Source organism: Myotis nattereri (genome assembly GCF_964212035.1).
Source record: "Myotis nattereri genome assembly, chromosome: 4".
In the NCBI taxonomy this organism is placed as follows: Eukaryota; Metazoa; Chordata; class Mammalia; order Chiroptera; family Vespertilionidae; genus Myotis; species Myotis nattereri.
In genome coordinates this window covers 40,262,807-40,277,598 of record NC_138079.1, presented here as the reverse complement: position 1 = coordinate 40,277,598, position 14,792 = coordinate 40,262,807, and the positions used below count along the sequence as shown (strand labels likewise).

General features: G+C 41.6%; 1 protein-coding gene across 1 annotated transcript in view; it reads right to left on the bottom strand.

The window, feature by feature from the left end:
- ANKDD1B (ankyrin repeat and death domain containing 1B) overlaps positions 1–14,792 on the bottom strand; it is a gene marked incomplete at both ends in the record, with an annotated part of 44,124 nt that overhangs the window by 17,328 nt on the left and 12,004 nt on the right. Inside the window, 4 exon segments of the mRNA XM_081090249.1 lie at positions 4,422–4,520; positions 11,839–11,886; positions 11,890–11,943; positions 12,050–12,148. Of these exon segments, the coding sequence (XP_080946375.1) occupies positions 4,422–4,520; positions 11,839–11,886; positions 11,890–11,943; positions 12,050–12,148 (300 nt within the window).

Sequence of the window (14,792 nt, the reverse complement as noted above, 5' to 3'; positions counted from 1 at the left end):
GAGAAAGGTTGTTTCCCCAGGTAGGGATTTTTCCCCTGAAGTTAGGGAGGGAATAAAACCCCTTAACTAAGTGCCAGGCGGGTAATTAATCACTTTAACTATGAACAATCATGCTTAAGCTACATAATCTTTACTCCCTGGAATGGAGATAAGAAACGCCCTAACCTTTGTAATAGAGATTGATAGGATTGAATCAACTGGTATAAATACAGATGTAACAAGACAGCAAGACACAGAACTAAGAAGACAGAACTTAGAAGACAGAACCTACACAGAACCTAGAGACAGAAGAACTTCACTGGAGAGAACATGGCAAAAGATCCTGGACTGAACCTGACTACAGAAATTGGCAAGAGAACCTGACTAGAACCTGGTGACTGAACCTGGCTTGAGAACCTGGACAGAACCTGGCTGGAGAACCTGGAGAACCTAGCAAGAGAACATGGACACAGAACCTGGCTGGAGATCCTAAGCAGAACCTCTCTGGAGATCCAGACCAGAACTTGGCTGGAGATCCTGGCTGGAGATCTTGGCTAGGCTGATGATCAACTGAACACTGTCTCCGTGTCTTTCCTTCTTCGCCGACTCCGTCCACACCTTTGGGGACCCCTGGACCCACTGGGGTTGGACCCCGGCATGACCTCTTTGCCCACCTCCCTCGTCCGCTTTAAAGGACCCTTGTGATTACATCAGCATCGACTAGATAATGCAGGATACTCCCATTATAAGGTCAGGTGACAAACAACCTTAACTTCCTCTGCAACCTAAATTTCCCTTTGCCAGGTACCATAACGTACTCACAGATTCCCAGGATTAGGCTGGGGGGCCACTGTTCTGCTTATCACACCACCCTATCTCTTTCTCTCAAAACACAGCAATACTGGGACAATAAATGAGCTAGTAAATGTGTATAGTAATCATAATTATAATCTTATTCACTTCATAAAAAATTATTGCACACTTTTTCTGTGTCGGGCACTATGTTAGATATTGGGGGGGTTTGAGGAGACTGACTAGATCTCTGTGGGAGTGGGCTAAATAAATTGATCTATAGGTTCATAGATTGGTAGATCAGTCAAGAATGAATTTATTCGACTCTAGATGTTATTAAAAGACTAATATCAGCTAAGGATAAGTGCTACAATGAGAAGTAAAATAGGACTGGATGACTACTTTCCAGTAAAGGGTCAAGAAAGACTTCTTGGATGGGGTGACATTTAGACTGAGATCAGGGAGATCTGAAGCAGAAACAAGTTTGTGAAGAACCCAAAGCCAGGGACCCTATAGCAGTGGTCGGCAAACTGTGGCTCTCGAGCCACATGCGGCTCTTTGGCCCCATGAGTGTGGCTCTTCTTAAGCCTTAGGAGTACCCTAATTAAGTTAATAACAATGTACCTACCTATAGTTTAAGTTTAAAAAATTTGGCTCTCAAAAGAAATTTCAATCGTTATACTGTTCGTTATACTGTTGATATTTGGCTCTGTTGACTAATGAGTTTGCCGACCACTGCTATAGAGGAAGAGCTGTGAGCATCTGCGGCATTGTAACCGTGAGGTGCCACAGGCACAGTTCATAGGCCTCCAGACCTTTCAGAGCCAAAGAAATATCTGAAATCTTTAAAAAAAAAAAAGTTCCAAGATACCAAAAGAAAACCACGAAATTGAAGTAAATAAATATTTAAGTGACATATTCATACTTCATTGATTGTTAAATGAAATATTCATAAAATATTCATTACATTTGTAAGCAATTTGTAGGTTACATTTTTTCACCTTCCTGAAATTCCCAAGTATGAACAGAGGTCTTAAGAAATCAATAATAAATTAGGGGAGTTTACCATATCCAAATAATTATGAAAGCGCAAATAAAAGAGCCTTTAAAAATAAGTTTCAGAAAAAAAAATTATTTGATGTGAAATGTGGGGCAATTTAAATCTGTTTAATAAGATGTGAGGAGAGGAACCCCAGAAATATGAGCTCTTAGGGTCTACAGAAGTCTGTACTGGACCCAGGCAGTGAGTACGGCCTGAAGAGAGCCTATTGCCCAACTCTGGGCAGTCTCTCCATCCAGCACTAATGGAGGAAGTCGACCATCAGCTAAATCCATAATCTACTTCAATTACCTCCTCAGCAATGACTCAACCCTTTACCACCACCCCCCGTTGGTTGGGAGTGGGGACACAAAAGCAATCTCCTGGAGACCAAGACTAATCAATGTCAGCGGGGGAAGCACTTCCAAGAGCAAACACAGTAATCACCCACAGATGTGAAAGTAAAATGAGTCTAGCCGTGCCCCGTGGGTAATGTGCATCCATGCCGCTGGCTTCTTGCATCCACGGCCTGCATCCCTGCGGTCCTCACTAGATTGGGCAGAGGCAGGTACGGAATGCCAGTGGGGGCTGAGGCTGTAGATCCAGGAAGTACGTTAGTGAGCTCAGAGGGAAAACTCAAGATAACATAGAAGCTGAAAAAATGGACTCAGGACAGTTTCCAGACCGCCTAGATGAGGCCAAGGCCCTAAGAATGTGGACGTGGGGCCTGCAGCTTCAGGCGGGGAGAAGTGAGCTTGTAAAAGACATTACAAAGCCAACTGTAACATCTATTTTAACGCATGAGGCTTATTTCCCCCTTTTAGATCATCCCCTTAAAATAACTTCTCTGCCCTGGCCGGTGTTGCTCAGTGGTTGGGGTGTCGTCCCGTGCCCCAAAGTGTCTCGGGTTTGATTCCCAGTCAGGGCACATACCCAGGTTGCAGGTCCAATCCCTGATTAAGATGTGTGCATGAGGCAACCAGTCAGTGTTTCTCACTCACATCGATGTTTCCCTCTCTCCCTCTCTCACTAGAATCCATGAAAAACATCCTCAGGTGTTTTAAAAATAAATAATTCCTGAAACTTGGGTGGAAGAAAAGTGACCAATTGCTTTTCAAGAGGGTCAAATAAATGTATACGCCTGCCAGCAGAATAAAAGGGTACAGAGTAGTACCCGTTTGGGGCTTTATCCTCTAACACTTCTGAAGAGGACCTGTTTATCCGTTGTGCAGATACGGAGAGATCTCCAAGATCTATGGCAATTTAAACAAAAACAGGGTGCAGAGCAGTATATACGGCTACCATAAATGTGGTGTCGGTGTCGCTATGTGTGTGTGTTTAACCACATTTTCCATGTAAGATTAAGTAAACTATTAATAATGTTAATTCTGAGGAGGTGAGATTTCAAAGTTGAGGTGGAATAAGACATTTTCCATCATATGCCTCTTGGTACTGTTCAAAAGCTTTTGTTATTTTCATTATAATTTAAATAGGGAAGGAAAGTAAAATCATCGACAGACAAGGCCAAGCAGTGGCCAGGAGCTCAAGCACGTGAGCTGTACCCTTCGCACTGCCATTAGCTCGTCATGTGATCCTGCATGACTTCCTTAGCTTTTCTAAATTCCAGTTTTCTCAGCTAAAAAATGAAGATCGACGTCAAAGGTTCTTAGCACCAAAGTGTTTTGTCTTCACAGGAAGGCACCTTCCTGCCTTCTCCAGGGCAGGGGTGGGCAAACTTTTTGACTCGAGGGCCACAGTGGGTTCTTAAACTGGACCGGAGGGCCGGAACAAAAGCATGGATGGAGTGTTTGTGTGAACTAATATAAATTCAAAGTAAACATCATTACATAAAAGGGTATGGTCTGTTTTTTTTTTTAGTTTTATTCATTTCAAACGGGCCGGATCCGGCCCGAGGGCCGTAGTTTGCCCACGGCTGCTCCAGACTGACCCCTGGGCTTGCACACAATTAAAAAAAATTATTTTTGGCAACCCCTACTATGGGTTGACAAAAACCAGGCACGCACTAGTCGGTAGGGTGAAAATAAAGCAAAATAAGAGTGTCTCTGTATTTGAGAAGTAACAACTATCTGCTCCTTTTGCCCCATTTTCAATTATTCCTTCCCCAAATAAATAGGGAGAGCCCTGGCCTGTGTGGCTCAGTTGGTTGGAATGTCCTCCCGTACACCAAAAAGGTGGCAGGTTTAATTCCCAGTCAGGGTGCATGCCTGGGTTTTGGGTTCAACCCCCAGTCAGGGCACATAAGGGAAACAACCAATCAATGTTTCTCTTTTACACTGATGTTACTCTCTCTCTCTCTCTCTCTCTCTCTCTCTCTCTCTCTCTCTCCCCCCTCCTTTTCCCTCTCCCTCCTTCCCTTCCTCTCTCTAAAACTTTTTTTAAATGAAAAAATGAAAAAATAACTAGGGAGAACGGCATTGCTCTTGAGGAGACATTAACTAGGGGATTCAGAGGTAAATCCATACTGTTTACCCCAGACAAACCCAATTATAAATATTAACGCTACAGAAGCCCAGGGAGGGGACCAACACAGGACCAGCTTACCCAGAGAGCATCCTGAGTGCCCCTCCCACTGCGTGAGTGGAACACATACTTTATTTGGAATGTTGATAGCACTTCCTGCTGCCACCAGCACTTTGCTGCATTCTTCATGACCTCCTCCAACAGCTAGGAAGAAGGGTGTTTCTCCATTCTAACAAAAGGAAAAATGTAAAAATTAATTACCTCTTGTCATGGAATGAAGCTGCTTGAGAAACAGTGTGCTTTACTCTTACTAATGGATAGCATTTGTGCATTACTCTTGATAATGGATAGCATTTATTAAGCATCTCTGTGCCAACATATTTTGCCAAGACTATGCTTTGGCACAGTTAAGTTCCACAACAACCCCATGAGATCAGAATTAATATTATCTTCATTTTACAGATAAAGAAACTGAGCCTCAGTTGGAAAGTGGCAAAACTACGATGCAGTCCAGCTGTTTGGCTCCCAAACCTGCATTCTTTACTCTGTTATGCTGCCTCCTTTCAAACTGTTTCCCTCCATCACTCATAACCTTAACCTTTGTTAATTTATCCAGAAAACATTTAATAGACACCTACTATCTATCACTGCTAGGCACTGCTAGGCACTGGGATGGAAAAGACAAATATGACACAGACCCTACCCATCAGACGGTAACAGCTTTTTAGAAAGATAATCACAGAAACAAGGACTTATGATGCAGTGAAACACAAAAATAGAAGCACATGTGTACCAAGTGCAGCTTTAACCTTTAAAAATGACTTAAAATGTTGTATGTCATTTTTTTAAGAGTAACATGCTATTTCCGTAATAATTAAGTTTCTTGAAACTTATGACAAACCTAACAGGACAGAGTGAGTTTAGTTTAGGCCAAAACAGAGAGAGAAAAGAAACTGGTCTCATATAACAACTACTTGGACAGTTTCCCCTCCACGTGCAGATTCTTTCCTAAAACCATTTCCCCTGTTGGATGTTAAGAAAAACATCCTTAAGAACTGCATCAGGACAGCTCAGAGGTTCTACTTGTAGCTCTTTCGATATGAACAATCATGGTAATGGGGGTGCAAGAGCATCGAAATAAGTTCCCATTCCAACCAGATGGAAAAACTGTGTCCCTGCTGCCTCACCTGAGTGCCTGGGACAGCCATCTGTTACAACACAATTTCTCCTCATAACCTACCTTCTCATTTTCCCAGGAAAAGAGATGCCAAAAGGCAAACCCCAGTGGAAAAACATTTGCACAAAATGTGAAGGAAAGAATTCACATCTTTAACATATTAAGAGCCTAATAAACGTTCATATCTTTGATCCAACAATCCTACCTCTAAGAATACACCCAAAGGAAATAGTGAGGAATTCAAACTAAGGGTTACGCACCAAGAGGTTCATGATAGCATATAATAAAGGAAAACTGAAATAAACTAACTAAATAATAAACTAAATGAATTTGGGGCATCCACTACAATGTATACATGCATGGGAATTCAAAGAAAACTGGCAAGAAAACACACGAGAGGTATACAAGGGAATCATTTCAGTGTCGGGGAAATATGAGAACTGCTGTTTATCTTGATTCTTATCTCAATTTTTTAAAATGTCTATTTCAGGCATATGTTTTGTAATGTGTTAACTAAAAATATATATGTGGCCGGCACACGCACAAACTGTGTTTCCCGACATGGGTTTGCTACCAATCATGTTTGGAGGCAATTGCTCTAGTCTAGAGCATATTCACACAGGCCACTCCAGCTGCTCTGGCAGCAGCTTCTCCCAAGAAACAGAGGCAGCCGGCGACGGTATGGATGTTATGGGCCTTGTCCAAAAGGCTAGCAATATCACAGACACTCTACTTTGTGCAAGGAAGCCTATCATAACCTGTAATTACAGTTTGCTGGATGTTACGAGTTCTCCCCAATGGGCCCTGACTCAAAAATAGCCAAAAGGTGGATGAAACCCAAGTACACACATTCCAGTGGCCAAGCATTAAAACAGAGCAGAGCAAGCACGACTAAGACTTTAACTTAAACCCTGTGACCTCAGGACTCCATCTCTATAGTGATTCCTGAAGGCACAGCACACCTACAATCCCCCCGAGGTGATTGATGTTCATTTTGAGTTTCTAAAACATCCGTCCTAACTTTCATCCAAAAGAACCAAGTTCCTGGGATCGTCTTTAATTAAGTTAAATCCATTAATCCTGATCATCTCGCCAGATGGTCAGAAAAGAGTGCACACACACACATAAACAAATGGATGCTCCCCTGTTGGCCAGGGTCCTTGGCTAAAAGCCTGGCTTAAATGCTCCTAGAACAGTGGTTCTCAACCTTCTGGCCCTTTAAATATAGTTCCTCATGTTGTGACCCAACCATAAAATTATTTTCGTTGCTACTTCATAACTGTAATGTTGCTACTGTTATGAATCATAATGTAAATATCTAATATGCAGGATGGTCTTAGGCGACTCCTGTGAAAGGGTCGTTCAACCGCCAAAGGGGTCGCGACCCGCTGGTCTATATGAAATGGAATCAAGAAAGAAGGCATTGTTCAGCCCTGGCCAGTGTGGCTCAGTTGGTTGACTATCATCCCAGGCACCAAAAGGTTGCTGGTCAATTCCCGATCAGGGCACACACCCAGTTTATGGGTTCCATCCATGGTCGGGGTACATATGAGAGGCAACTGATTGGTGTTACTCTCTCACATCAATGTTTCTCTCTCTCTCCCTCTCGCTTCCTCTCTCTCTCAAACCAATAAAAACATATATAAAAGTAAATAAGTGAATAAATAAAATACTTAAGAATGTCCATAAGAGTATAAACTGGAGGTTGCTAGCAGCTGTCTTTCCCACCTTGTGGAGAGTATACCTATCAATAATGCCAACACAGAGAAAGCCAGGAGATGGATCCAGCCATGCCTGAAGCTAGCCAGATATACCCTCAAATTTAGGAGTTAATAAATTACCTTATTTCTTAATCTAGATTAAGCTGCTCCCCTCCCCCTTCTCCCCCAACTCATAACAGAAAGAATTCTAACTAATACATATTTAGTAAATTGGGGACAGACACTGCTAGGAGTATCTCAGAGGCTCTGTTCAACTTCAAATGGCCTTATTCTTTTACTTTTGCCATAAGTCTTGCATTTCTGCATATTGAAACAAAGTGATAAGAGGACCCACCCACAAAGAATAGCCTGGCAGGAAATGGGAGGTTATCACAAATGAAACATCTTTCCTCGCCAACAAAACAGTTGTTCCTTTAAACTTTGAATGCCCTTTAAAAATGTGACCAACAACAACAAGTGAAAGCCAATTTATACAAAGTAATCTGTACCTTATGAACATCAGAAATATCATAAAGTATATGTATATTAAGTTAAAGATCTAAATGGCTTTATTCAACAGTTCATGAATCGGGCAGCAGCATCCCATCTAGTAAATAGAAAAAACCAAACGTAGCCTAAAGAAACGGTAAAATGCAATATAAATCTTTTCTACCATCCTAGTACATGTAGGCAAAATAACAACAGGAATTTTTAAATAAATGTTTTTAAATATAGTTTCTGATTATGTCATTTCATTTTTAGCCACCTGACCCTTTTTAACTGGATAGGCCTCTATCAACTACATCTCATAGGACTACCTCTCACTTTGAAGGCAAGGGAGCAGGGAGATTTTTCCACCAGGAGAAAAGTAGAGCCTGGTGTCAGAGCCCCAGACTTCGGGGCCCAGACAAATCACAATGCCTTCCCAGCGCAGGTTACTGATTCCCTTCCCTACTAACAAAAATAAGGAGGGCCCAGAATGCCTGCTCCTTTTTTCCTGTATTAACTTAATGTATATTTAACCTAACACGTTTTAATTTAGTGCATTTAAATTTTTTGCATGTAAGTCTTAAGAGTTGCAATTGTTGATTAGAAATTATTTTTCTTTTTTTAAATTTTATTTTATGGTTAACAGTATTACAGATGTCTCCAATTTTCTCCCTTTTTCCCCCCCTCCACCCAACCCCCAACCTACCCAGGTCTTCCCCATGCCATTGTCTGTGTCCATGGGTTATGCATATATACATATATGTTCTTTGATTAATCTCTATTTTTCATTTTTAAGTTTACTGTCAGGGTCATCATATTTGACAAGTTACCAAATTCAGCAAAAATGTTAATAAACAGTCATTAACGGGCACCCAAAGTCCAACCTGACCATCCATTTCCACGGGAATCCCAGACAAATCCATTTTATTAATAAGACCTCTGCACAGTAGAGCTTTCCTTGCTAGCATCTGGAGTTCCCTCCATGCTAAAGAAAGGACTTGACTAAGGCTGGGCAGATAAGCAGGCTCTTAATCACTTTCTGTTGATAAGACACTATGCCAGAGGGCTGACCGTGAAGGTAGAGCAGTCTTTTCTATCAAATGTGTTCACGAGCTCCACAATACTTTCAAGCAAACACTGACAGAAAACCTAGTGATAAATTCATAGACCCTGTGCTCCCACTAGCTTTTGCCAGCATCCTTCACCCCACCTACAGATCTTAGAAAAAGAGTAGACTTTGTCTTTGGAATTGATCAATCCAAGTTTCTTACAGTACTAAAAGTGGACTCAGAGATTCTTCTCTCCCTAGATGACCAAGTGTGCTCATTATTTGTTCATTCCTCATATATCTCTAGAGCCATCTTTCTTTGAAGATCTCTCAGCTGGACATGTAGCTTGCACAGCCCGTTGCCGAGGCTCCTCAGCCTTTTACCCAACAGATAGTCAGAGGAGGAGGAAGAAGGGTGGAACAGGACAAACTCAGACCAGCTGAAGAAATGAAACACAACCTATGTAATAAAAGGATAATATGCAAATTGACCGAACAGCAGAATGACAAGTCACTATGACGCGCACTGACCACCAGGGGGCAGACGCTCAATGCAGGAGCTGCCCCCTGGTGATCAGTGTGCTCCCACAGCGGGAGCTCCGCTCAGCCACAAACCCAGCTGAGCAGAGCTCAGCACTAAGGATGTTCTACTGCAGCTTAGGCCAGTCAGACATCCCCCCGAGGGCTCCTGGACTGTGAAAGGCCGGGCTGAGGAACCCCCCAACCCCATGCACGAATGTCGTGCACCGGGCCTCTAGTTTGATAGAAAAGACTGCTCCACATTCACAAAGGTTGCTGGCCAGAAGAAGCTCTTGAAATAGGGGAGGGTCTCCACAAATGTGCTTTGATCTTTGAGCCCTTTCAGCCCACCTGGTCCTCCCCACACATTGCTGTCTCCCATGAAAGCACCCAGAGTCCACAAAAAGGGAAGACAGTCGTGTGTCTTATATATGACAGGCCCTCAACAAATACCTGCTAACTGAACTGAATAGAATTCATTCAGAGGCTGCACCCCTACTCAGCATCCATCAAACCAGAATGATCCAACTTTTCCCTGACACTAGATGCTATCTGACTGTAATTATCGGTTTGAGGAAATCAGATAGTGGACTTTATCCTATAATAATTGTTATATAGCTACCATTTAGTGAACACTTACCATGTGTCAAGTGCTTTTTGTTAAGTGCTTTAGTCATTAACTCACTTAAGCATTCCAATAGTGGCTGCTCCAATATTTGCTACATAAAAATGTTTTAGGGGTAATGTCTGATTGGAAAGGGGTGATGGAATGGCTCACCATGAAGCTCATCAGCATAGCCATTTTTACATAAAAAATTGACAAAATGCCAGTTGTCTACATCAAGAAATGGGGGTGTTGCTGAAAAAAAAATTATATAGAGGTCAATCTCCCTCCAATCATTCCCTTGGTGCTACCATGAAGTAGATTTTATTATTCCCATTGTACAAATGGAGATACTGAGGCTTTCAGCAGTTGGAGAACTTGCTTAGAGCCACATAGATAATATATGCCCAGACCATAGCCCAAGCCTCTCTACCTCCAAGCTATAAATGTATAGTTGCTTAGTCATACTCAGAGGAAGTAAAAGAAATTTATAGACTTTATTTGAAGAAATAGCTTTTGTTATTGTTGTTTTTAGACTGAGGTCAGGAAAAAATGTAAGAGTTTTTTTAAAAGAAGTAAAATGAAGTAAATATTGCTGACTAACTTTTAGAGGCTTTTATGGAAAATAATGTTCTGGAGGTACAGTGAAAAGGTGGTTTCATTCAAAATAAAAATGCACCCCCCCCCCCCGCAAAAGCCAACCTCACAGAGAATTCTATCCTATGAAAATAACACCTAAGAGATACTGCAGAGAAAAGACAATCCCTAGCACGTGGGCAATGGCCACTGTCATCTGAAAAGGGACACAGTACTGCACGGTAAGTGGAGTCAGCCAGACCTGAACACACAATCTGGCTCTTTCACTTTCTCATTTTGGGACTTCAGATCAAGTACTTAGCCTCTCTGAGCCTCAACTTCCTTACCTTTAACAATGAGCACACTATTTTCTTCATTATAAAATTATTGTGCAGATGAATAGGATAATTCATTCATTCAGCAATGATTTGTTTAACATCCATGTGTGCCAGGCTCTAGTCTCTCACTGAAATAATGAATGTAAGTAGCTTTCCTCTGTACCTAGCACACTAATAACTACTCAAAAGCTGTTATTATATCTCCTTATGAAAACAAAAGAAACATGGACAAATATGATAAAATTGCATTATATTCCATGGCTCATTACTGTAGTGCCAGGGTTCTTGTTCCAGCATCTAGAAGGGTCCAGCAATCTGGAGAAGGGCTGTGTGTAACTTAAAGAGTCCAGAGACGAAGCATAATTTTGAAAGGCATTTGGGAGTCAGAGGAGCTTAGCTAAAGAAACTAAGATCTCCTCTTCTCAGGACCCTTTGCTTTTTATTAACACAATTTGTCCTAAGGTGAGGTGTAGATATACACTTCAAAGGGTAGGGTTAGGTACAGAACCCATTGTCAGATTGGAAGAATTTGCCTACGGCTGTTCAGGTGTTTGGCCAGTAGGAGGCAATAACATGTAGATTAAGATGCCCTGAGCTGTCTGGCAGCTAAGCAATCATCCCTTTTCAGGTTTGGGGAAATGCCCTCAGCCATTCTCAACAGGTGACAACACATGTGACTCAGCCCTTGTTGAGTCCCCAAGTTCATCAACCTTTTGATGAAACTCTTGCAATTATGACATGCTGGAATTGGCTTCCGGCACTGTAGAGCCTTGGGTCAAGTACATTCCTAAAAGGCCAGGCATCATAGGGTAAAGTGTGGTTACTCATTGTGAATACCAAACAGTTGTGGATGCTGCCCACACCCCTGCCAGGATGAGGGAGTAGAGAGGGAAGAAGGGATCTGGTGGCTTCCTTACTACCAGAGCCAGGGCCATGGCCAACACCCGCACTTCCCTTCTGCTCCATGGTTCTGCCAGGGCGATGGAAGAGCTGGCTGTAGGTTTGTGCTGGCTGCACTGGCATTCCAGCAGGGGCAGAAAGAAAGGGGAAGTTGATAGGGGTGTATGGGAGACCTGTCCTACCACAGCAAGTGTACCTCATCAGGCTGGTCCAGGTCCTTCAGGTGCAGATCTTGAGTGAGGTACTACACAATGTGCACATTATTGCTCTGAGCTGTGAAGTGAAGGGCAGCCATTCCATCCTGAGAACAGCCAGGTTAGAGGAGGTAATCACATAGTGATCTCAAGACCTCCCCTTCCTGCACTGTGAGGTGAGAGCTTATGTCCAGGAGTGACCCACATACCGACCCGATTCGTGGCTCTCTGGTCTGCTCCAGCTCTAACCAGCATGAGCATGATCTCAAGGCCTCCAGACCAGGCTGCAAGGTGAATTACTGTCAAGCCATGCTTTCCCGAGAGAAGAAAAGAACGCATGTGAAGTCACCAAAAGCCAAGTTAACAGTCAACTGTTGAAAAGTAAGAAACAGGGAGAGACTTTCATATACAGCAAAGATGATATTTCGTTTCTATGGGGAAAACAAATAAATGGTGCAGGGCACAAGTGGCTCTCTATCTGGAAGAAAATAAAATTAAGTCCTATATCTTATCACAAACACACAAAAGCACACAAACAGTAAATACCTTAGGAGAAAATCTAGACTGCAATGCACAATATCTTAATCCAGAAGTTATAAAAGACTGTTGATAAACAAAGTCCATAACAAAGGTTTGATTCGCTAAATGTTTCTTAATAAAGATAAATAGTTACTTTCTCTAATATATAAGTACTCTTGCAAATCAACAAGAAAAAGACAATTAAACCAATTGAAAAGTGTACCAAGAAAGGTATCAGCGGAAAATGAAGCCATTATGTTTAAGCAATCTGTCAATCTCTATTAAAATTTTAAATACAACCAGCAATCCCACTCCTGGGAATCTATCCCATGAAAATAAGTTTTAAGACCTAATGTTATATCAACAAGGATATTAATTTTAACCCTTAAAATTGGGAGCGAAGCAAATGTCTATCAATATAGGAATGTTGAACAAATTAGGGAACACATCATGCAGCCATTAAAAATCGTGAATTAGAGCTACAACAATTGACTTGGAGTGCTTTCCATGAGGTAGCTGTAAAAATGTAAAAAATAAGATGCAGATAAAATATAACATAATCCCATTTTTATAAAACAAGCAATGACCAGAAAAACTCATATGTGTATATGTATATACCGTTGGTCCTTCATATCTGCAGGTTCCACATCTGTGTATTCAACAAACTATAAATTTAAAACATTTGGATAAAAAATATTACATTGTTGCTGATGTGTATTATGCAGTTAGGCCTACATAGTCTATTTAAATATTTATAATTCCAGTATAAAGAAAATGTTTACCAATTTCTGTACTCTTTTCCTCAAAGAACAACAACATGTACAATAATTAGTTGAGGTTCTCCAAGAAATGTGCCCTAAACACAGTTCCTCCCATTAATTTACAATTAATGCTTTATATTCAATAGCACTAAGTCCAGTTTCACATATGGTCAAAAAAAGAGGTCAGAAATATTTGGGATAGAGTATAAATCACATTTTGATAGGAGCTCAAAATTTCCCTAAAAGGTCACTCCTAATTTCCAATCCACCAACACTTAAAGATTTCAAACACTGACCATAAAATCCAAAAGCCAAGAATTCAAGCTACAAACAACTTGAGTCTCAGAAGCCATAAATTCGGGGTGGAACCATTGTTCCTCAGAGGCAAAGAATCACCGCTCACAGATGTTAATCCCCCCCCAGGAGAACCGTCATAAAACTAAGTCTTGTACTATCAAACTGATATGCCTGAGGCAGTTTATGAGCATGTGTCATGGATTACCATCACTGTCAGTACACGATGCTCTGTACAGTATGAAATGCCCACCGCCACTAACAGCCTGTCCTCATCACCAGTCTGGTCATAGGTGAGGAGGTCAACAACGTCCCCTGGGAACATTTGCTCTTGAAAAGTTTCCCAGAAAAAGAAGCTCTGAGAGCAGATGATGGCCATCATTCTCTGAACATCATGTGCCCTCCACCCGGGATCCTTTGCTCACATCTGGAAGAAGAGCTTCCTTTTACCTATTCTGCCTCTTCCCAAGACTCTGGAATGCTACCCACGTTGAACCTGGAGTCCTCAGCATGTGGGCTATGCATTTGATCCTTGTCATGCAGTGCCTCAAACAGTACACATCTGTGACAGTCCTGGTCCTTGCTCCCCTGGGAGGTTACAGGCCCCTCAAAGCAGGGACTGTATCTCATGCCAGTCCTTCCAGACACAATCACCTGGGGATCCTGCTAAGTCACAGATTCTAACTCAAAAGGTGAAGGGTGGGCCTGGGAGTCTGCATTTCTAAGAAGCTCCCAGGTGATACCAGTGCTTCTGGTCCAGGACCACACTTTGAGTAACAAGAACTTGTATCTAGTTGAATCCCCAGAAGTTGGCATTGAGACTTACCCACAACAAGCACCGAGTAAATACTGATGGTGAAGAGCTTCAATTATTGACTCTGCAAATAGGTGTTAGAACTTACAAAACAGATTTGCCAAGTCAAAGTCAGGGATTCTCAACTGAATAAAGAAGCTGCCAGGTTTGACCAAACCTGGCATTGCTTGAATTATAAAAATCATCTTATTAGTTATATACTAATGCCACTGTAATTACATTAGTTATAGGAATATTTAACTTAGTGAACCTGTCAAAGCAGAGTATAATGACACATCATAAATTACTATACCTTTTACCTGACAGCACTTCAGTCTCATAAAGCAAATTACAAGAAGCTTCCAAATGGGAAAAGCCTCAAATAGAATAAGTTGGTAAAATATTTTGTGAATAATTGACTTATACTCTGACATAAACCAGTAGTATATTTAATATATTAGAAACACTGTGTTTAAAAGAAAAATGCTATTCCACCTAAGCAATGAACACATAGGTATTTATTGTACAATTCTATTTGCTTTTATAGCACACTAGAGGCCCGGTACATGAAATTCATGTACTGGGTGGT